At 38.5% G+C, this 22709-nt stretch overlaps 5 protein-coding genes across 5 annotated transcripts; 3 read left to right on the forward strand and 2 right to left on the reverse strand.

The window, feature by feature from the left end:
• LOC113311274 lies at positions 1–880 on the forward strand. Its single transcript, XM_026560115.1, has 2 exons — positions 1–26; positions 103–880. The coding sequence occupies exons 1-2, from the start codon at positions 1–3 to the stop codon at positions 878–880; spliced, it is 804 nt and encodes a 267-aa protein (XP_026415900.1).
• Positions 881–7120: 6240 nt separating this feature from the next.
• LOC113311275 (F-box/kelch-repeat protein At3g23880-like) lies at positions 7121–8257 on the forward strand. The gene has a single exon (XM_026560116.1). It carries the CDS (start codon positions 7121–7123, stop codon positions 8255–8257), a length of 1137 nt encoding a protein of 378 aa, XP_026415901.1.
• Positions 8258–10118: 1861 nt separating this feature from the next.
• On the forward strand, positions 10119–13342 carry LOC113307615 (protein HESO1-like). The gene is made up of 10 exons (XM_026556066.1): positions 10119–10619; positions 10806–10981; positions 11067–11240; positions 11334–11498; positions 11643–11821; positions 11899–11994; positions 12103–12172; positions 12258–12388; positions 12481–12588; positions 12701–13342. Exons 1-10 carry the CDS (start codon positions 10615–10617, stop codon positions 13151–13153), a joined length of 1557 nt encoding a protein of 518 aa, XP_026411851.1. The 5' UTR covers positions 10119–10614; the 3' UTR covers positions 13154–13342.
• Positions 13343–14614: 1272 nt separating this feature from the next.
• LOC113310269 (probable methyltransferase PMT11) lies at positions 14615–18406 on the reverse strand. The gene is made up of 9 exons (XM_026558881.1): positions 17478–18406; positions 17229–17378; positions 16866–17136; positions 16544–16654; positions 16192–16351; positions 15779–16036; positions 15562–15684; positions 15324–15401; positions 14615–15188 (listed from the first exon to the last, which is right to left on the reverse strand). The coding sequence occupies exons 1-9, from the start codon at positions 18186–18188 to the stop codon at positions 14981–14983; spliced, it is 2070 nt and encodes a 689-aa protein (XP_026414666.1). The 5' UTR covers positions 18189–18406; the 3' UTR covers positions 14615–14980.
• Positions 18407–20913: 2507 nt separating this feature from the next.
• LOC113311276 (hydroquinone glucosyltransferase-like) lies at positions 20914–22535 on the reverse strand. The gene is made up of 5 exons (XM_026560117.1): positions 22523–22535; positions 21756–22431; positions 21534–21648; positions 21172–21402; positions 20914–20994 (listed from the first exon to the last, which is right to left on the reverse strand). Exons 1-5 carry the CDS (start codon positions 22533–22535, stop codon positions 20914–20916), a joined length of 1116 nt encoding a protein of 371 aa, XP_026415902.1.
• Between the last annotated feature and the right edge of the window lie 174 nt (positions 22536–22709).

A 22709-nucleotide genomic window follows, 5' to 3' on the forward strand; every position in this document is an offset into this window, starting at 1 on the left:
ATGGGTCGAAGATCACAATCGGAAAAGTAAATTTTGGGATGATATATGGTGTCACGAGAAAACTCTAAAAGAGTTGTTTCCGGGATTATGGAAAGTGAGTAGGAAGAAAGAAGCGCTAGTTGAAGATGTGACCAGTGGAAATGTAGAACAGACGGGTTGGAATATAGATCCTTGCAGGAGGCTTAAAGATTCAGAAATTCAAGAGGTTGTTGAGTTCACTAGAATCTTAGACAATCATAGGATGCTGGCTGTTGGTGATGAACGGGAATGGAGCTCTAATCCTCAAGGTACTTTCTCTATAAGTTCTTGTTATAATTGGCTTATGCATGACCAGGGAAGAATTGCTGCTATAAAATTTCCATCTGACTACATTTGGAATAAGACTATTCCACCAAATATTAGTTTTTTAGTTTGGGCAGCTGCAATTAGAGCTGTTCTTACTCTTTCTATGCTATCAAGAAGGGGAATTGTGATAGAGAATATCTTGTGTCCTTTCTGCAATAGTAGCGAGGAGTCAGTGGAACACCTTTTCCTGCATTGTTCTTTCGTAGGTCAGATTTGGGAGCATGTTTTACAGCAGTTGAGCATCGTTTGGGTTCATCCGACGACGGTACTCGAGTTTGTATGGAAGTGGAAACTGAAGATATCTATCAAGCCTCTAGTTTTTCTGAGATATTGTGTGCCGTTTGCTATATGGTGGATTGTGTGGTTGGAAAGAAATGACATTCTAATTGCAAAGAAACAACTGAGAAAACCGATGAGCACTCTTGTTTTAGACATTAAATCGTTGTTATTTAGTTGGTCCATCAATGTTGTTTCTTTTAGGAATATCAAGTTTGGGGATTTTGTTTTCGATTGGGCGAGTTTGTTTAGAGAGTAATGTTGGTGTAAGCTCTCTATACTCTTTGCTCATTTCTTCTTGTATCTTTTGAGGGTACTACCTTAGCACCCTTTCTTTTTTATTTTGAATTTTTCCTTTTTCAAGAAAAAAAAAAAAGTTAAGACTAGTTGAGAGCTGAGACCATTGTGTTCGGTAACTGATTGTGTGTTGGTTGGTTAGGCTAGCTATTTGTACAACTTAGGCATATTTCCTTGGCACTTGATCCAGTTAGTTACTGACAATCATTAGGCAGTGATGACTTATTCTGCACAATTTTATCACCCCTACAAATATATGTATATTCTTTGAGCATCTGTTCTTGCAATGTAATTCAGATACAGTCGTGTAGAGTACTCACTTTTTGTGGGTCTGACGATCAGTTTAATTTTATTTATTTTTCCTTTCAGATATATTCAAACTGTTGATACTTGAAAGGTCTGGAGTCTCTAGAGGCAGACGGGGTTCTATTCTTCCGATTGGTTCAATATCCAGCGAAATCACATCTGAAGGGATGGGAATATCCAAATGAGAAAACCCGAATCAGAACTTACGGAATTTAATCTCAGTGCGAACCAATTCCATGGAATTTTACCAACACCGATGGGAAGTAACTATTAAGTCTTTATTCAATATGTAAAGGTGATGTGTGTTTCTTATTATTACATGATGTAAAGTAAACTAGTAGACTAAAGCTATTGTGTCGGGCAATAAACATGGGTACCAGGCCGGGCTGCACGGCGCGGGTATAAGGCCGGATAGTGAAAAAAAAGTGAAAGCCTGAGCCTGCCCAATTCAACTAAATAGGCCAGGCCAGGCTGTCCGTGACTTTACAGGCTACGGGCTTAAACGGGTACAGGCAGGTTCAGGCGGGTACAAACAGGCCGCTTATTTTCGGGTAATATTTACACCCAGATGATTGTATTACTCTTTAACGAGGTTGAATAGACGAGTGTTTTTCCTTGTCTGGATAAATCATTGTATCTTTGAACACTGAACCAACTTTTGCCAGTTCCATCAAAATTGCAAGCAAAAGAGTGATTTTTGGGAAACAACAGCCCAGAAATCAAGCCAAAGGACGGAAGGTGTAGTAAGCAACCTTTTGTCGGGTGTGATAATCATTTTATGAGGGCATTTTAGTCATACAAACACAGAGAAAACAAAGCTCTGCAAAAGGGGGGGAAATCGGAGATTTTGAGAGAAAACAAAACACTCTGAGCTGCTGAGCTTCAACACCTTCAGGGAATCTGAAGAAAATAGTTAGACAGAGATAATTAGGGTGAATGCTTCCACACTTGATATGTGCAGAGAGCAGATTTATTTATACTCAAAAGCATTCAACAATTGGTTACAGATTTGTTTGATAATGTAACAAATTCTAAAGACTAATCATGTCGTAAAGAGTGGCTGTGGACTCTGGCGTAATACTAGCTCAGAGTGTTGTTTGTTGAGAGTCTTTAGGAGAGTCATCTGCAGTATTCTTAACATTCCCCCACAAGTTGTATCGTAGCTGGCGAAGTTGCAACTTGCTACGTAGAATCTGAAATCTTGGAGCTGGTAGTCCTTTAGTAAAGATGTCCGCAAGTTGGTCTTTTGAGCTAATGAACCTGACATGAAGTTGATTTGCAGCTACACGTTCACGGACAAAGTGGTAGTTTATTTTAATGTGCTTGGTACGAGCATGGAATACCGGATTTGCTTTTAAGTATGTTGCCCCCAAATTATTACACCACAGTGTCGGTGGTAAAGCTGCAATACCAAGCTCTTGTAGGAGTGATTGAATCCATATAATTTCTGATGTGGCAATTGCAACTCCACGATATTCCGCCTCAGTACTGGACTTTGACACTGTTTTCTGCTTCCTTGCACTCCATGAAATTAAGTTACCTCCAAACTTCCAGCCCAATCCGCATCAGAATAGGCTTGTAAAGTAAAATCCTTTGATGGACGTAGATGAAGACCATAATCGATAGTACTCTTGAGATACCAGATGATCCTCTTCACAAGTTCCCAATGTTCCTCATAAGGATCATGCATATATTGGCATACCTTTTTGACTGCTACAGAGATGTCAGGTCTTGTCAAATGAAGCAGTGCACCCACAATACTGAGACATAAGGTGGCATCTTCAAAAGATCTGAATTTTCACATTAGCTGCAAAAGGTGTGTTGACTGGTTTTACCCCATCAAGTCTCGTCTTCTTCAGAAGATCTGTTATATACTTTCGATGAGTGAGAATCAACTATGTACCTTGCCTGAGCACTTCTACTCCCAAAAAGAAAGATAGATCACCCAAATCTTTCAACGCAAACACAGCACTAAGATCTGTAATCAACTGAGAAATTTCATCCGTCCGTGAGCCGATGACAATAATATCATCGGCGTACACCAGAACATATAAAATTGAGTTTGGGGTTTGACGAATAAAGAGAGAACTATCAGCAAAAGAACCCTTGGACCCCAATAAAATTAAATAGGTACTCAGCTTCGAAAACCATGCTCTAGGCTCCTTCTTAAGGCCATAGAGTGATTTGTGCAGTTTGCACACCTGGTTTGGATAGTTTTCATCCACATATCTCTGAGGCTGCTGCATATAGACATCCTCCTCCAATTCACCATGCAAAAACGCATTCTCCACATCCAATTGCTTGATTTCCCATTGATTCATCACAGCAATGGACAGCACCAGACGGATAGTACAAGGCTTGACAACTGGTGAAAAGGTTTCACCAAAGTCGATCCCCTGCTGTTGGTTGTATCCCTTTGCTACCAAACGCGCTTTTCCGCGTTTAATAGTGCCATCTGGGTTCTTCTTAACCCTATACACCCATTTCGATCCTACCACATTCATTCCCTTTTCATATTTGACAAGAGAATATGTACCATTTCGAATCAGGGCATTCATTTGAACATCCATCACATCTCTCCACTCCGGAATTTTTCTTGCAGCTGAAAAGCACGTTGGCTCCATAAAATCAGCATCTGGTAAAGAATGTTTTGACGTTATTAAGCACAGTTTCTGAATGGGTTTGCGAATGCCATCTTTTCCCCTTGTCACCATGTCATGTGTCGTTCTTCCACTTTGTACTTCCTCAGTCGCAGCAACTGTTAAATCTTGTACGCTGGACTTATTTTTTCAGCTGAAGTTGCAAGGCTTATGTCAGGAAAAATTGGTGATGCAATAGCTGGCATAGAAGCAGTTTCAGAAGTGGTTGCTGGAAGATTGACATTCTCTGAATTTTTCTGAACAAGAGATTGTAGTGGACTAGCACCCTGAATTACAGGCACACGATAACTTCGAAATGGTTTCTTAAAGAAAACACTTGTGCTAGAAGGTACAATACCTGGATTTGGAACCGGAGATTGCTGCTTGAGAGATAAGAATGGGAACGAGTTTTCTTCAAATCGAACATGCCTAGAAATATAAATTTTATTTGATTCTCTATGAAAACACATGTAACCTTTGTGTGCATTACTATAACCAATGTAGACGCAAGGAAATGACATGGGTTCAAGTTTATCACTGTTATATTATCTCAAACAAGGATAACAAAACATCCAAAAACTCTTAAGAAGGAGTAATTTGGTAACTTGTTGAACAACAATTCTAATGGAGTTTTTCGTTTCTGAGCTAGATTTTGGTAGCCTGTTTATAAGATAACAAGCAGTAACAAAGGCATCTGCCCAAAATGATCTAGGCATATGTGCATGGAAAAGTATAGCTAAACCAGAAATTGTGATGTGTCTGATACGACGCTCTTCCAAACCGTTTTGAGGAGACGTATGAGGACATGAAAAACGATGTTGGATGCCTGACTCATTGAGATAGGAAGTGAACTTCTTATATTCCAGTGCATTATCAGATTGGAAAATTTTTTTTTTATGATCTGTGAGATTTTCAATTTGTTTTCAGAAAATAATGAAAGTGTGTAATGCATCTGATCTTTGGACAAGAGGAAAAATCCATGTATAGTGAGAAAAGACATCCATAAACAATATATAATACCGAAAACCAGTTCTTGATAAAGAGGGAGAGACCCATATGTCTGAGACAATCAAGATCAATGGCTTATCATAAACAGTATTACTAAGGGAAAAACACAACTTCTTTCTTTTACTCACATGGCAAGAGTCATAAAACTCAAAAAATTTATTTTGGACAGGAAGGGAAAACTGATGACATATCTTGGAAAAAGTACTCAGGATTGGATGTCCTAATCGCTGGTGCCATATAGGAAGAGAAGAGGAGACCAGTGCCTGCGGTTTTATTGGACGCTCTGGAAAATTAACTCCATCAAAAACATAAAGCCCATTCTTATTGAACCCTCTCAGCGGCGTTATTCTCGTACGTTTGTCCTTTACAACAAAAAAGCTAGTGTGAAATTCAAAATAGACATCATTGTCTTTACAAAAGTGTGAGACTGATAACAAATTAGTTTTGATTTTAGGGACATGATAAATATTTTTTTAGTGCATAAGACCTTGAATTAATGGTGAAAGATGCATTACCAACATTAGAAATATCCAGTGCATTACCATTTCCGACATGAACCTGCTCAGTACCATTGTATTCATGGGGAATGGTCAGATTTCGCATATCAGCTTTAAGATGATGAGTGGCGCCTGTGTCTGTCACCCATTGATTGTCCATATGCCCCCAGGTAAAGCAATATAGGTTGCTGGTGCACGGTGGTTGTTGTTGTTTGGCTTGTCATAACGAAACCAACATCTGTCTCCAAGATGTCCCTTCTTCTTACAAATCTGGCACCGTTCATCATAATTGCTATTCCTTTGAGGCTGTTGTTGACGACGATTTGATTGGTTGTTGGTGTTGTTGTTGGTGTATTGATACGAACCCCTATTTTGATTATTGAACCTCCTTGGATCTCCTCTGCTTGATGAAGCCGAGTTGGTAACAACAACATTGGCAACAAGCGTCTGCAACAATGATAGTTGTTGTTCTAGTCTCATGGTAAAAGTGACAAGATGAGAGTAGAAAGTTTCGATATCCATTCCTTCAACAGTACTTAACGCGGTTACAATTGTATCATAACTTTGGTTAACTCCATTTCTGATGGCCTGTTTTTTTACTCAGCAGAAACAGTGCATCCAGACTCTGTCAACTGAGCAAACAAAGATTTAGCTTCATTCAAGTAGGATTTAAAAGTCTTGTTACCTTTTGACATGCTGTGGAGCTCTTTCTTCAGATCCATCTAATGATGAAAGGTTTTTGGTGCATATTCAGATTCCAGTTTATCCCAAACTTCTTTTGCGGTGGTAAGACTTGCTACATTACTTAAAAATTCTAGTGTTAGTGTTGAATTCAACCATCCAACAATCAGAGAGTCTTGATGTTCATAAGCTGTGAACTCAGGATTTATAGCTTCACTTTCAGGTAAAGTTCTTGCTGGTTTAGGTCTGGTTCCATCAACAAATCCAGTGAGGTCATACCCTTTTAAGATGGGTTTGAATTGAGCTTTCCATAGGAGATGATTAGTTTCAGTATGTTTCAAGGTAACTAGATGATGGATTTGTACCTGATGAAGAGTGTTTGTTGTATCTGCCATGATGTTTTAGGGTTTTTTTTTTTTTTTTTTTTTTTTGGTTTTTGATTTTGGGTATTTTTCTGGAAGATGGCTTGGATCAAGGCTGATACCAAGTTAGACAGAGATAATTAGGGTGAATGCTTCCACACTTGATATGTGCAGAGAGCAGATTTATTTATACTCAAAAGCATTCAACGATTGGTTACAGATTTGTTTGATAATTTAACAAATTCTAAAGACTAATCATGTCGTAAGGAGTGGCTGTGGACGCGAGCGTAATACTAGCTCAGAGTGCTGTTTGTTGAGAGTCTTTAGGAGAGTCATCTGCAGTATTCTTAACAAAAACAAACCCCTTTCTAACCAAAACACAGCCGCAAACTTTGATATGCACCGCTCTATCTATCCATCATCAACACCAGTTTTATGAGAAGAGTGAATGAATAAACCTAAAAATTCCAAACCTTCTTTCTTTTTTCCTTCTTCGTGAGTGATTCTTTCTGAATTCAATTGAATTTCACATTTATTTGATGTAATTACAAAACAAAAATCATCAAAACCTCATATTGGCTTCTATTCAATTCTCAGTCCAGTTTCCTCAACCAACACACCCCCCCTTTTCTCCTTGAAACCCTAACTCTCTTCATCTAGTCAATTTAGGGTTCTGATGGGAAACCTTAATATGCTCCCACATGAGATCATGTTAGACATTGTAAGTCGTTTACCAGCAGAATCTGTTTTAGAATGCAAATTAGTCTGTAAACGTTGGAGAGATCTTGTTCGGGATCCATCCTTGGCACAGATGCACTTGAATCATCTCAATGATTCTTCTGGTAAGTTAAGCTGTATTTTCTTTACTTATGATCTAGGCATTATAGAATTTTATTATAGTGAATATGATGAGAATTGTCATGACGAGGCACCATTTCATAGAACAACAAGGTTGAATTTAAAACCTCCATTTCTGGATTATTCTTTTGTTGGTTCATGCAATGGCTTAATTTGCTTCAATGCATGGGTTGAACAGAAAATTGGTGTATGGAGTTATGGACCTGCTTATATCTGTAATCCAATCACCAGTGAATACATTATTCTTCCAAAAATTGATCAACAGTTCAGGTGGACTGGATTTGGGTACATACCTGAAACAAATGAGTACAAGGTTGTTAGGATATACATCCCGGAGAAGAGACTAGATGGAGAAGCTATTGGAATTGGAGTTGTTCAGGTGTATACTCTTGGGAGTACTGCCTGTGGATGGAGAAACGTAGGAACTACTGACATCAATATGCAGCGTTTTTCATACTGTGCTGCTGTGTTTGCAAACGGAGCTCTTTATTGGGAGGAACACCATGGAACTACTATTCTTGGTTTCCATTTGGCTGATGAGAAGATTATCCAACTTCCAGCACCACCACCTTATTTGACGCGAACTAATGCTTCCTACTTTTCTATTAAATTTGGGGTTTTAGGTGATCTTCTAAGTGTTACTCACGAGGATGGCGGTGATTGTGACATATGGTTGTTAAAGAAGAATGAAGACAATGACGATTTCAACTGGATTAAACAGTTCAGTTTAAACGGTGAAATTTCACGTCCATTCGAGTTTACCAAGAGTGGTAGGCTTTTGTGTTATGGGAATAGCAGAATTTATTACAGTTATGATCCAAAAGTTTCATCTGCCAAAATCGATATCAGTTTTGGCAAGTCAATTTGTGAAGCGATTCCTCACAAGAATACGTTAGTTTCATTGAAGGAGTTAGGTGAGAATGATACAAAAACGATTGAATTCGTTGAAATAATAAGTTCAAGTGAGGAGACAGTAAACGGTGATTAACTGAAGAAGCCGCAGAACAAAACAAAAGATCTCTAGGTAAGTGTAATGATCCTTCATTGGAAATTTTAAGCAGTGTGCTGATATAATATCATGTATGAATTATTCTTATAATTTCTTGTTGCTATGTTCATCCCATGCTTTAGAAGTCACTGATGAAACTTTTGAACGTATCTGCTCTATGTGCAGTTGTAGATGATCTCGGATTATAAGATTTGGTAATAGATTCTGGTTTTTCAAATGTATCTTAATCTTCTGGTAATCTTAGTCATATTGACAGAGTTCGTATATCTCATGCTTATCTGTACATGCATGTATAGGATCTATATGGTTGCAACTCTTACTAATCAGTAGGTCATAGTTCCAGTTCGGCTTACTATCAGCTGTCTTCCCCTCCCACCCACTAGTCTTGGCTAAATAAGGGAATGAGATTGGATTCATGAATCTCATCACTGCTAGCTAGTCAGGCACAAGCGTAGTAAGATTGTGAGTCATACTATCAACTGCTCACCTAACCATTTAATCTTCACTCTTTCTTTCTATCGTTACTCCTTGGCACAATTCTGCTTATAAATAGCCACTTAAAATCCAATCTTCTCTTCACTCCAATATGACCTTATGGATTTTTCTGAAAACTGTCATTTTTCATTTTTTTTTTTTTTTTTGCACCAGAAATTACAAATCTGATCATCAACAATATTGTTCTCCAGTTCCCTTCTCATCCTTCAACATCGATATCTCTAACCTTTGAGTTCTCTTATAAAACCAACCGTTAAAGCTTTAATGTTCTTACCATCAATCCTTCCGTAAAACCCAATATGCAATTTTTAGCACATTTTTTCATCATCAATTTCTGTGCTAAAGTCGAAAACTCCTAGCTAGTAAAATTGATCGTGGTTTATGTTGATGGGATTGGTACGAGGGGACTCGGAAAACAAGAATTCATTGAGGGTGAAGACTGTAAACTTATCCTGCTGATCTGCCGGCTAAATTTGCTAGCAAACATATGGATAATGCTGAGTGATTTGTATCTGACAGAAGCTAAATCGGTCCTCTACCTGATAACACTATATATCCCTCGATCAAAAGTTGAAAGGATGGCAAGGAGATTCAGCCGGACTATCCAACTCCGACAATATCTTCAATGACCCTAAGTAAGGAGCTTATTCTTGATTCATCGAAATAGGCTGCTATATCACGAAAAAACTAGTAGGTTAGATATGAATTTATCTACCGTATTCATCTGAACAAATTTCTCTAGAGCAACAGTGTGTTTTATTGTGTTTTTTTGTGCAAGCAGCTTCAGCTGGTATTGAATTTTGACAGTTCTGTAGTCTCAATACTTTTGTGGAAAACAATCATTTTATGTTTCTCTGTCTTAATGGGATTTTCAGATCCGGCATAGGACTAATATATATTAATCAGGATGTGAGTGGAATATTTCGCTAAGAAAATATCTGAAAAAAATATATTTCTGGTTTCACATTATAAAAATGGTTTTTATAAACCGAAAAGGTGGATGAACCAAAGAAATTTTCATCAAGAATAAACAACGGGTATATCCACCACCCATCCGATCCAACACGCCGTAATGTGGGTCGGATGAAAACTGACCCACTGTAATGTTGGGTCGGTTACGGATGACAACTTTTATTACCCGCCATCAGTGGGTTGGATAGTGGGTGAGGCCAAAATCGACCCAAACCGACCCATGTGCAGCCCTGGGTCTGACGACTCAGTTGGATTTATGTTTTTCCTTCCAGATATTGCAGCTGTTGATAGCTTAAGGGTCTCTTGAGTCCTATATAGGCAAACCCATGAAACACGACTACAAGAGGTGGTTTCCTTGTACCAATTTGCTGAATTCATCCAAGTTTGTCCATGGGTAATTTGGTCATACAAAAATAATGATGATCAAAGATCTCAAAAACACAGATCTTTAGAGCAAACACTCTGAGCTGAGCTTCAACACCTTCACCCGTCGCTCTCAGGGAATCAGAAAACGAAAAGAAACCCCTTTCTTGGGATGGATTAACCCTCTATTTATCATCATCACACCAATCTTATTAGAAGAGTGAATCAATTAACCTAAAAAATCCTAACCTTTTTTTTTCTTCTTCTTCATGAGTGATTCTTTCTGTATTCACCGAATTTCACATTTTTATTTGATGTAATTACAAAACCCAAATCATCAAAAACTCATCTTGGCTTTGATTTTTCAGTTAATTTTGAGAATTTTAGGTGCTAGTGGTAGTGGGGATTAGGGTTTAACCCCCAGACATTTTGCCGAAAAAAGTATAGATTTCTATTCAGGTGCCTGATGGGTATGAAGCATTCTGATTTTGCTGGGTTTTTTCCTAATGAGGTGACTAATAATGCTGTTCTCAAAAATTCTGCGTTTCACTATTTTGGTTGATTTCTTAGTTTTTATGTATGAATTGACACTGATAGAGTCGCATTGTTTTGGCAAGTTTCAGATTGAATTGATTATTATTATTAGCATGATTCAGGTTTCTAATTCAACTATGGTTTATTATGGTGTCTCAAATAGATATAATATGAGTGCGTTTCAACCATTAATTCGAAGAGGGAGTGCAAAAATAATCAAGGATGACGCTGTTTCTAATCATGTCGTAGCAGAAGCAACAAAGATTGCTGCGACTTACCAGTCTCACAACATAGATAAAGTGGTAGCTCCGGAGCCAGTTACAGCAACTACGGGCGCAGGTATTGTAGAGTAACTCAAGATGTTTGAATTGGAAATGTTACTGTGGTGAGCTAACAAACAGTCATTTCTGTTATTTTAATTCAGAGTCGAAGTTGAGTTCTTTGTCATCCTGTGATACAAAGGGTTGTGGAAAACTCCTGGAATGTTGCGTTAGAGACATACTGAAAGTTATCAAACCATTAGGTGGAGATTTGACAGCTCGATACACCATCATCAATGACTTACGGACCGTTGTCGGATCTATCGATGGTTTAAAAGGTAATTTTTATTTGATTTTCAGCTCGAAATACTCATATTGGAGCTTTAAGTTGTTAATAGATTGAAATGTCAATAATTCTCATTTGTAAACAGGTGCAACAGTTGAGCCATTTGGATCATTTGTGTCCAATCTCTACACTAGATGGGGAGATTTGGACATATCTATCGAAGTACCCTGTGATTCACTTGTTTCATCGACTGACAAAACAAATAAGCAGAACTTTCTGAGGGAGATTAGGAAAGTCTTGGGGAGGAGAGGTAGTGTATTCAATCACTTGTATCATTTCGATGATCTTGTTTCCTCTAATGTATTCTTTACCGCTCCAGCTTATGCTCTGTAATGGCTGAAGCATATAATGCACTATGTTGCATCATTTCATATTCCTAGAATGTTGGTTTCAGGTTTGGTTCGTGATTTGCGACTTCTTCTTCATGCAAGAGTCCCCGTTCTGATATTTGAGAGCAACCTCCACAATATCTCTTGTGATATTTCAATCAGTAATCTGTTGTGCCAAATGAAATCCAAATTATTTTTCTGGATTACGGGGATAGATGAGCGCTTCCGAGATATGGTTTTACTGGTGAGTTTTAGTATACGTACATTCTGTTGTATGTCAGCACGAATACGTCTACCTTATTATTTGTTTCTTCCTTGCAGATCAAGGAGTGGGCAAAGTCGCAACAAATCAATGACCCAAAAAATGGAACACTGAACTCACATTCTCTTTGTTTGCTCGTCATTTTCCATTTTCAGGTTATATTTCGTTTCTATTCTTGTCTGAATAAGCATTTTCGAGTTATATGATAGCGGAATCTTTCACTGGTTCAGTGATATTCTCATAACTGTTTTTGCTTCCTTCAGACATGCGAACCTCCAATTTTACCTCCACTAAGGGAAATTTATGAGGGGAATATTGCGGACAATCTTACAGGTGCTTACCAGTAATACCATCTTAAGTTTGATAACTCACGTGAATTCTTATACGGTTGCAAACTCTTGACCCTTCTTTGTTGTAGGTGCAAGGGTCATCGCAGAAAGCGCTATCCAAGACACGTGTTCTGCTAACATAGAAAGGTTCAAAACAAATAGTTTCAGAGATGTAAATAAAAGCTCCCTGTCTGAGCTTGTCGTATCATTTTTTCGGAAGGTAATTCTTGCATTGCTTTAAGATTGCGCCAAAAGTAGATTAGAGTTGCATCATTATTATTGCGCAAAGCTGATTTATATCTGATATTGCAGTATTCTAATCTAAACATGCTGGCATCAGAGTATGCAATTTGCACTTACACGGGGCGATGGGAACACAGAAGTAACAGTACTAAGTGGACAAACGACTATCCTCTATTTGTAATTTTCTCTTGTCCTCTCTAATCCTGCAAATTGGATATTTCGAATTAGATAACAGGAACCAGACTGCTTCTGCAAATTCTGATCAACTTTACTGCGTATTGTTTGTCAGATCGAAGATCCATTTGAGCACGCGGATAATACAGCAAGGACTGTTTCCATGAGTGAACTAAGCAGGATATGTGAAGTATTCGATGAGTCTTATCAAGGACTTGTTTCCTCTAATCATGATAGAACCTCTCTGATCTGCAGTCTAGTCAGACACCCAATCAGCACAAAGGTTATTTCGCCCCATAGTAATCCAGGACTTTTCAGTGGAGCTTCTACAAGATACCGTCCAGGACTGTTCAGGGGAGAAGGTACAAAACACCGTCCCGTATCAGGACTGTTCAGGGGAGATGGTACAAAATACCGTCCGCTATCAGATGCACCGCCTTCTCCTCAGAATCAGTTTAACAATATGGAAACTGAAAGTGATGAAGCCACAATTGTCGCTATCCGCAGAGAGTTAGCACAACTCATGCTCAAAGCCAACACCAGAAACAGGCCTAAGTCTGTCAGATGATGAAAAGCATTCCAGGTGATGCAGAGTTTGCCTTGTGGTATTGACAGGAGTTGGTGAATTCTGAGCATGTTTGCCGAGTTATACGGCTATGATGAATTAATTCTGCAGCAGGGATATCTTCCCTTTGCTTAAATCAGTTAATGCTAAAACACTTGGCCAAAGTAAATCAAAATACAGATCTTTCATTGATTTCATTTTGCACATTTACTGACACACATACATAAAACCCACTGTACAAGACTGACAATTGACTACATGTGAGATAGCTTGATCATAATAATCTCATTCTTTCTTGCCAACTCCATGAGACATGTTGTAAATTCCTCGAGCCTGTAACGAAAATACGTACAATCATCAGCAAGAGTGAAACAAGGAAATGTATAATTCTAAGTTCTGAAGAAAATAACAAAGTACTTACAATGAGATACGTAGCTTTTGGTTAGGCGCCACCAAAAAGGTAGCCCATACCAAAATGCAGTGTGCGTTTAACCAATTTAGGGTTCCTGCTGTCCTGAAATATTTCTGGAAGAGAAGTATTCCAATGCAAATGCTGCTATATCTTCGTCTTCGTCGTGTCGTGGGAAGAGAAAAGTCAGGGCGTTTAAAAAGCCGGAAAAGAAAACAGTTCTGGGTTCACCGTACTTTCAGAACTGGAAGTCTGATGATACTCATACTGCTGAACTTCTTGGAAGTCTTGAAATGACGTATGAGAAAATCCGCGAAGAACACAGAAATTCGGTGAACTGATCATCATACCTCATATTGTGCAAGGATGTCGTCTTTGCAGGAGCTGCAGTAGACATTCAAGAGAAGAATAGGATTGAAGACTGTTGGAATTATTATGAAAAGCACGGGGATTTTAAATGCTGCACTGGTAAGAGCAGCGCAGGAGAACAAGGACCTGCACAGGATGATGCTTCTGTTAAAGATAGATCCTTAAACAGGTTGAAATCAAACACATGGAGGAAAATGGGTTCATTTACATTCCTCCAAGGGTTCAGGTCAAGAATGTGGATTATCTGAACTATGCGACAAAGAACAACAATGGGGCAAGATCTTTTGCAGCTCATGCAGACTACTACATACTTCTTCGAGTTTGTGCTCTTGTTGCTGAAGCTGAAGTTCAGTATATGCACAAGGCTGCGTTGAAGTTTGAGAAGCGGCTTGCGTGGTTAGAAAAGAATATCGACCGAACCTTGAAACTGAAAGCCCCAAAACCTTCTGCAATGCCTAATCTAGGTGAGGTATCATCAGAAGATGATGGCGAGGCCACTGAACTTTCGAACGACGAGCGTAATGCAGTTGATGAATCACAAGAATACATGGATATGGATGATTCCCTTGATTTTTCGAATTATAAGTTCAGACTTTAATCTGTGCCTAGATCAGTTAACATGGCGAATTGTTCTAGTTATATGTTTGCTACTGGTGAAATTTACAGTTTCTTTAAGAAAATCTTAGTAGGAAAACTGACCAACTCCAAAATTACACAACTGATCGAAAAGCCGAACTTTAAACATTACAAGAATAAAAAGAATAAGCTACAAAACCAGAAACAAAAAATACAGAATGTGATTTACAAATTAAACAGTTGAGCGAGTAAGCGAAGGATACGTACAACAGTAATTCTGTGCACAGACGAATGAAGATTATAGATCTGTTGATGAATATTCTTGTACCTGTACGAACGATTTTCTTTTCTGATGATTCGCTGGTTTAGCACTCTGAAAACAAAATCTACAGGTGCCAGAACATTGGTTAGTCAGTCCCTCGACTTTCTTCTCCCTACAGTGAAGCTTAATTTTCTATTTATCCTCTTTTTACTTCTTAAGCACGTAATAGACGTTTCTCACACATCAGGAGCCTCCTACTTGCATGAGGCCCCTCGGGTGTGTCACGCATAGTTGACTGCCAACCCATTGCGTCAGCCACCTCCTTGATTTCACCCATGATAGCCAAAGTATCACGAATGAATGCACGTCCCCCAGGTCTTAACATCCTATCCATCTCGAGCATTATTGTCGAAATGTTGCATCTGACAGCACAAGTTCAATAGATGAGCAAATAAAAAATCATGGGATGTAAGGATATCTAACTAAGAACAAGAAAGCATAAGAAATTGCAACCAATTGGGGAAGAGGGATCCAAACAGGCAGGTCAATAGTTATACCTTTTCCGCTCGCTGGTGAAGAGCTCAGCAGCGTGCAATAAATCATACGTTCTTGGGTAAGTGTCAAACGATTCACACCTGCAATAGAAAGTTTAGAAAATGGCATTGCAAATTGATGATTGAATAGAGCGCAAACAAAACGACAAGTCTTTAGTCAAATTTGCTAGTCAACTGTGATTAAATTTGAGCTGTCAACAAGTATTAAACAGCTGACAACAGAAGGTAACATAGTTCATACCAATCATGTTGAACTCCTAGTAGCCCGCGATCATATATGACAGGCAAGGTGTTCGGCCCACTGACAGGAACCACATTTAGTACCCAGGCCTCAAGGCCATGATCATTCACTGCCGCTGCAAAACTGGTCCACAATTAAACACGTTAACCCCTGATAAAAATAATCAAATGGTACTGTTATAGTGCAAAGAGTGAAAAAGGGTTGAAGAAAAGATTACCCTCCATAACCAGCTCTCATGTCCATAATATTTCTTAACCTATACTTTTTCCAGTGGAAAGCACGAATATAGCCTCCTATTAACTCATTCCAGTACTTCATATCTGCCTTGAAAAGTTCTTTCCGAGACATGTAGGCATCCATCTGTATCGTCTGTAGCCTATCCGGAGGATTTTGCAGACGCGTCGGCCACGTTGTCACATTTCCTCCAAATCCGTTCTCGGGTAGTCGACTGATGCACGGTTTTAGATCAACATACCTGCAAATGCAATACATTTCAATATAATAATTACATTTCTGGTAGCGCCAGACTTTTCATTTATTTGCTTGTTTTTTTATCATACAGTGTCCTGTGTACTCCTCTTCAACTTTGAAGAACTGAATGACGGTAAGTATGGGTCCTAGTGGACATACCAAACTTTGTCTGGGTCGTCGTCTGGTTCACATAGTGGAGGTGTGGTTCCAATCTCACGGGTCTCATAGCAGCTGTTGTTCAAAGGTTTACGCCATATAGCTATGTATCCCTCCTTGGCAATAAGATCCCAACAAAGGCGATTAGTGAGGTCTTCCATCTCTGTCATAGAAAAAGTTCATTGTTAATATCATCAGTGATGGGTAAGTTCAAATTTGAGGCATTCTGACAAATCAATTTGGCAGATTTTTAGCAGTAACGACACAGCTGGAGTACCCAGTCTTCGACTTGCATGCTTAATCTAGAAAGGAAATTCCTTGTGATCCTTAAAAACAATAAAGACTCGTCCAATACCTTTCCATTGTTCTTCCAGGGCAACCTCGTGTTTATAAACTGGCTGAGCTGCCCAAACAAAATATCCTCCAGCCCTCAGAATTCTATTGACCTCAAGAAGCAAAATTCCGTCTACAGCAAAAGAAGACCAAAGAGATGTCATTGCAGTAGCATAAAAATAACAAACAAATGTAGTGAGTGCAGTTACGGTTGATCAGAAGACGCATCATGTCTAGAACACAAATATGCAAAATCTTCTAGAGTTCTAGGAATTCCAAACACCTGGATAAGATCATACACGCTACAAACTGCTAAGTAACAAGGGAGAAAACCCAAAACGTACCATCGCGAGTCCAATTAACTCTACATCTAGAGCAATGTATCATGTCAAAAGCCTGACTTGGATACAACAACCGCCGTGTTGCAAAAGCTGCAATCATAGCTGGAACACCACGCTCGAGAGCAAACTGAATCTGATTCTCATGAACATCTTTGGGTGCTATAGACAACGTAACCACTTTGCGTTGAATCAAAAAAGCACCAAAACTTGCAACACCACATCCAACATCCAATGCAACATGTACACGCCTTCCAAATTGAACACTAGAAACCATCTGAACACACACACAAATCAACCTCAACACAGTGCCAAACACAATAGCAACCTCAGGACTTGAGTTACATGAATTACGAAAAGCTCACAAACCTTTGAAATCTGATTCAAATACTCATCCGCGCCGTGTATGAACTGCGTTCCACCACCCGGAAACACGAACTTGTCTTTCACTCTTGTGATCCAATTTTGACCTCCTTTATCTTCAACTAAGCGAGTATGAGGTACATTCACAAACCACACCTATACCATTAACAAAACCCAAATCAAACCCACAATATTGGAATCATTCTACGCCATTTCAAGCTACTAAAACATATCAAAAAATGAAATTCTTATTACCTCATCTCTAGATTTAGGCCAAGGGATTGGAGTTTTATAATCAACAGGAGCAGGAACCAAACAATTCAATCCATGATCTGAATCAGGACAATGTCTCTCAAACTTTTCACCCTTTTCAGTTGAATTCAGCTTCTGAATCTCTTCAACATTATCCAAACAAGGTATATACTCCTTCATACTCACAGGACAAAGCTGAAATTTCTTGATTTTAACTCTGGGTTTCTCTCCTCCTTCATCTTCTGAAACTGTTTCATTATCATTCCCCCAATTCTCAACAAACTCTGGATCAAATTCACCCACTTCGAAATCCTCAGTCATTGTTCCATTCTCATCTACAATCCCAAATCTAGTAATTGACGGTGGTGGGGTAGGTTCAGAAACCGGATCTGGTAATTGCTGAGTATTTCCATCTTCAGGGGATGTTGAATTGGTTTGTGTATCAATTGGGGCTTCATCAGGATGGGTATCGGTTTGATTGATTAGAGCAGCAACATCGAATTCTTTTTTAGCATTGGGTGAAATTGAGATTTGTGGTGAAGATGAAGATTGGGTTGATTGGAGATTGTTGTTTGTGTTGAAGAAGGTTAATTGTTGATACCCATCAGACCAATTCTTACCTAAGTAGAAGAATGCGAATGAGATTAGAGTGAATCCAGTGATCTTTAGGAGTAATTGTGATTTGAAGAATTCTCCGGTGGTTAATGTCTTCATGATTTCTTCTTTTACTTTTGCATTCTCTCTGAGTGTTTTTCTCTAGCTCTTTCTCAGTGAGTAGAGTCGGAGTGTGAAGAAGAAGAAAGGATGAATAAAGGAGTGTTTTTTGTTTGAAGGAATATTTTCACTGCAATTGGTGTTGATATGAATATGAAATAATCTAGCTTCTGTTATTTCCCGGAAGAAGAAAAAAATGGTTGGTCAGTCACTTTCCGACAGAAAAAAAAATTTAACTGGCAAATCCAGAGGAAATTGAAGATCTAAAGTTTGGGCTTTCTTTGACACCTTGTTTGGTTGCAGCTGATTCGGCGTCTGGGGTATCAGTCAACTCCTAGTTTGTGCCGAGTCAGCCGTCAGACTATTTATTTTCTAATTGAGTCAGATCTGACTAGATTTCTGATTCGGACTCGCTTGAGTCGGGTAACAAACCACTGACTCACATATTTTGAGTCGGTTGAGTCAGGTTTGAGTCGAAATAAATATATATTGCGTCAGATCCAGATGAGTCATGTGATTTTACTCAAAATCATATGACTTAGATCCAGACGACTCATATGGGTCAGGAGTAAACAATCATGGTGGAAGTCTTCGACGGTGTTTGCTTTTTTCTTGCCGACTCCTTTCTGGATTTGGCTCACAACTAGTGTCTTACCGTTTGTTTTTTTATTCGAATCAGATCTGATCAGGGCTCGTCGGAGTTAGAGATTAAAATGTCATTCATTCATGAGATCAAATCACTGACTTGCATATTTTGAGTCAGTTGAGTTAGATTTGATTCAAAAAACAGACACATTGAGTCAAATCCAGATAAGTTAGATACATATGAGTCGGCTCCAAAAAAAATGTTAGAATTAGAAATAGAAGCTAGTAAAAGTACGGTGGTTCTAGTGTTTTAGAGGTTCTTTTTATGATCCAAGTCTTTACATGAGAGGGGAATTAATCGAAGGGTTTTTTGTCTAAGAGATTTACGACCGACTTTAGCCATTACCAATCATAATGATAAAACGGCCAATTCTTTCATCATTGAATTTAGAATTTAATTCAAGAAGTTTCTGCGAATGTAGAATTGTTAGAAATTTTCTAATGAATGAGATGTAAAAGTTGTTGTTCAAACAATTTCTTTAATCATTATTTTCTGTTAAATTTTAATATAATCTAGAAGACTTGTACTATCTTGTTACTTTCAAAAAAAATTCCTGTGTTATTCATGTGTTTTCTTGGTTTGCATAATAAAAGTTCATGTTTTTTGTCTCTTCCACCCTAAATTTATTCCCTTAGAACCAATATCCTGTATCCATAACTTTTGAGTATTAATCTTCAATAAAATTTATGACATTCGTATTACCTTGTTAATTTCAACTGGTTCCGGTGGGTTTTATGTTCTTTCCTCAGTTGCTCCTGTGATTTCAACAATTCTCCGAGTAATGTATTTATACTTCACAAGAGAGCCGATTTCTTCCATACAATTGCATTTTATCTCTTTGGTATTAGAATTAAATAGTAAATTTTTGCAACATGCTAATTGCATATGTTTATGAAAAAGGTGGCAGACCATATCATCTCCAGTAAATAATACGGTTGGAAAATGCTTAAAAACATATTAAAAACATACGAAAGATGAACTTATTTATATCGGTCAAGGTGGCGATAATCTTGTCAATCCATAACCAAGTGATGAAGCCTGGAAATTTGGAAATTTGGCACTTAAGGTGCATATCTTTAAAGTCTTGTAAAGTTTAAAGAAATCTCCATTAAGATAAAATCTTTGGTTATTCAAAATTGAATTTAGAGAAATCTTTGGTTATTAGAATATTTCATTATTGTCAAAAAATTCTAAGGCCATTTCAAGATTACCCAATTCAAAAAAACCCTGCAATGAGATTATTATACACCAATGAGTCAGCAACATGGCCTTCCATAAGCATCTCACGAAGAATGGCGACAGCTTAAGTAATTCGACTAGAATCATTTGGTAAAATGTCTATAAGTTACGGCTAAAGGACTAAAACGAGCATCATGGAGAATATGATTGTAAACATACAAGGAATCATCAACACATTCAGCATCGCAACGAGCGTTGATTAAGATATTATACGAAACAATACCTGAAATAATACTGCAATTTGTGAAGAGAAAAACAAAAAGATTCACAACTTCTTGGTAACGTAGTCTTACATAGGAGAGTTTTGTAGACATGGAGTCTCATACTTGAGAGAATAATAAAGGCATCACCAAGAGGGTGATGGCCTGTTCGGTCCATGTGATGGACTGTTTTGTATAATCTTCCTTAATGCAATGAAATGGGTTTATTGTGTTAGTTTTTTTTGTTCATTATGTTGTTGGATTGTGAGAGTTTGTCAATTGGTTTGATGCATGGCAGAACCTCTTATGCTTATGGGGGCATGAAGAGTTAGAGAGAAAGAAGAAAAGACTTCCGTTGTGCAATGCCTTATGAGTGAAGGAAGATGCGTACTTTGATGCAAGTATGCAAGGCTGAATGATTTTCGGTGAAGATGATTCACTGAACCACAATCATTGCCGGTCATGTCCCATGAAAATTTTAGACGATTAAATCGGCGTGTGACACGGCGCATAGTGGAGACTGAGAGAAGAGTAATGCTGCATTTGATGCCATCAGATGGGATGCAGAACTCAATCAGGAGAATGCATTTTTTTAATGGGATACCAAATATGGTGATGTATTATCTCACTAAAATGACAATCAATCAATGGTTAAAGCTTGTAACAGAAATGCTTGCTGCACCTCATTGCGGATATAAAGGTTTAGTTCAAGAATGTCAGCCTGTTCATAGGGATTTAATAATTGCGTAGCACATAAGAAATAAAAATCCATTATGAAAATTAATTAAAAATTTGGGGTATTTTGCACATATGAATGAAAAATATCCAATATGCATGGCTAGTTCTTTTATTTCTCCTCCTCAATGCAAGATATCTAATAATTTTTCCACGCATTTACGACCTTGGCAAATGTTTTGAACGAGGAGCCACGTTCCGCCAATGTGCTAGTCGCAACACATTTGAGGTCACCCATCTTACTCTTAAGTTTCTTTCCTTCTTCACCTTCCATAAGTTCCTTCACAACCTTACAAATCTCATCACGTCCCATCATCCCATTTTCCATGGGTTTCGGCCTTAGAGCTACGTTCATGTTTTCTGTAAGCAACACTGCGTTCATCGGTTGGTTGCTCTGCAAAGAGTGGCCATGCAATTAACGGGACACCATGCACGATGCTTTCGATGGTCGAGTTCCACCCAGAATGGCTTAAAAACCCACCGGTTGATTTGTATTTCCACTTGTGGTGCGCATGAAGAAACAACCAAACCCGAATTTCGGGTTCTATCCAAGAACCCTTCTGGTAAGACTGCAGAAGGATCCTCAACGCTTTGAGCACTCAAGTAAGATGTACTTGCAGCTTTGTCACTAGGAGCAGGACTTTTTAAGAACCACAAAAACTTTTGGTTACTCATTTCCAACCCTATAGCCAATTCAGTTAGTTGCTCTCACCAGAGAGAGTTCCTCTGCTACCGAACGAGACGAACAGGACAGAACCGGGTGGTTGATTATCTAACCACTTCAGACAACCTGAATCATCAGATCCGCCATCCCAGACACCCGTTCTAGTAAGCGGTCCAACTGCATAAACCGGCGGATTATCCCATTGTTTCCGATTCAAAGCCTTAATAGCATCATGTTCAATTTCCTCAAAGCTATTAATGAAGATGCCCTTACCCAAATTTAACTTTTTCCAATATTGTAAAAAACTTGCATAAGCCTCTGTCTTCCTATCTTCAAATGGGTTCATAAGATCAACCCCGCGGATCGGTACACAACCTGGAATCTGAATCAGGCCAGGGATATCTCTGTACTCACAAGAGTAAGCCTGGTCTAGTTTTGGTGCATGGTAAATCGAAGACAAAAGCATCGCAGTTGATGAAATAATAATATAAGCATTCATATTAAATTCATCAGCAATATCGATAGCACCTGTAGAGAAAAGATCAACAACAAGAGAGACGACTGTGTGAGTCGAAGTAATCGTTCGGAACGAGTGAGAAAAAGCAGGAAGAGACCGATTCACAATCGCAGTAATCCGAGTACCGATCTCAGTATCATCAGACAGGCCAATTAGATCAACAGGAGGTAAAAATATGGTATTGATAGCACTTGGTGAAGACTTAAGAGATAGTTTTGTTGCTTCGATTGGAGAGGTAGTTTCTGTGGGGATAGTGATTGTGGCTGAGAAACCATGATCAAGAACGAGGCGTTTAGCAAACTCGATAATTGGTATATATGAGATGACTCATACCTGGACTCGGCATGATAACCACATGGGGTATGCTCTTCCATGGATGAATATAAGAATTTGGGCTTAGAAAATAACGATAGAACATTAATTTAGTCTATATTTAGAAAAATGTATTAATTGCATGACTTTGTGGAAAACATATAACTTGACTAGTGAACGTAAGTTAAGCAGTTGACAGGGAATTCTT

Source organism: Papaver somniferum, chromosome 9 (assembly GCF_003573695.1).
Source record: "Papaver somniferum cultivar HN1 chromosome 9, ASM357369v1, whole genome shotgun sequence".
NCBI classification, from domain to species: domain Eukaryota; kingdom Viridiplantae; phylum Streptophyta; class Magnoliopsida; order Ranunculales; family Papaveraceae; genus Papaver; species Papaver somniferum.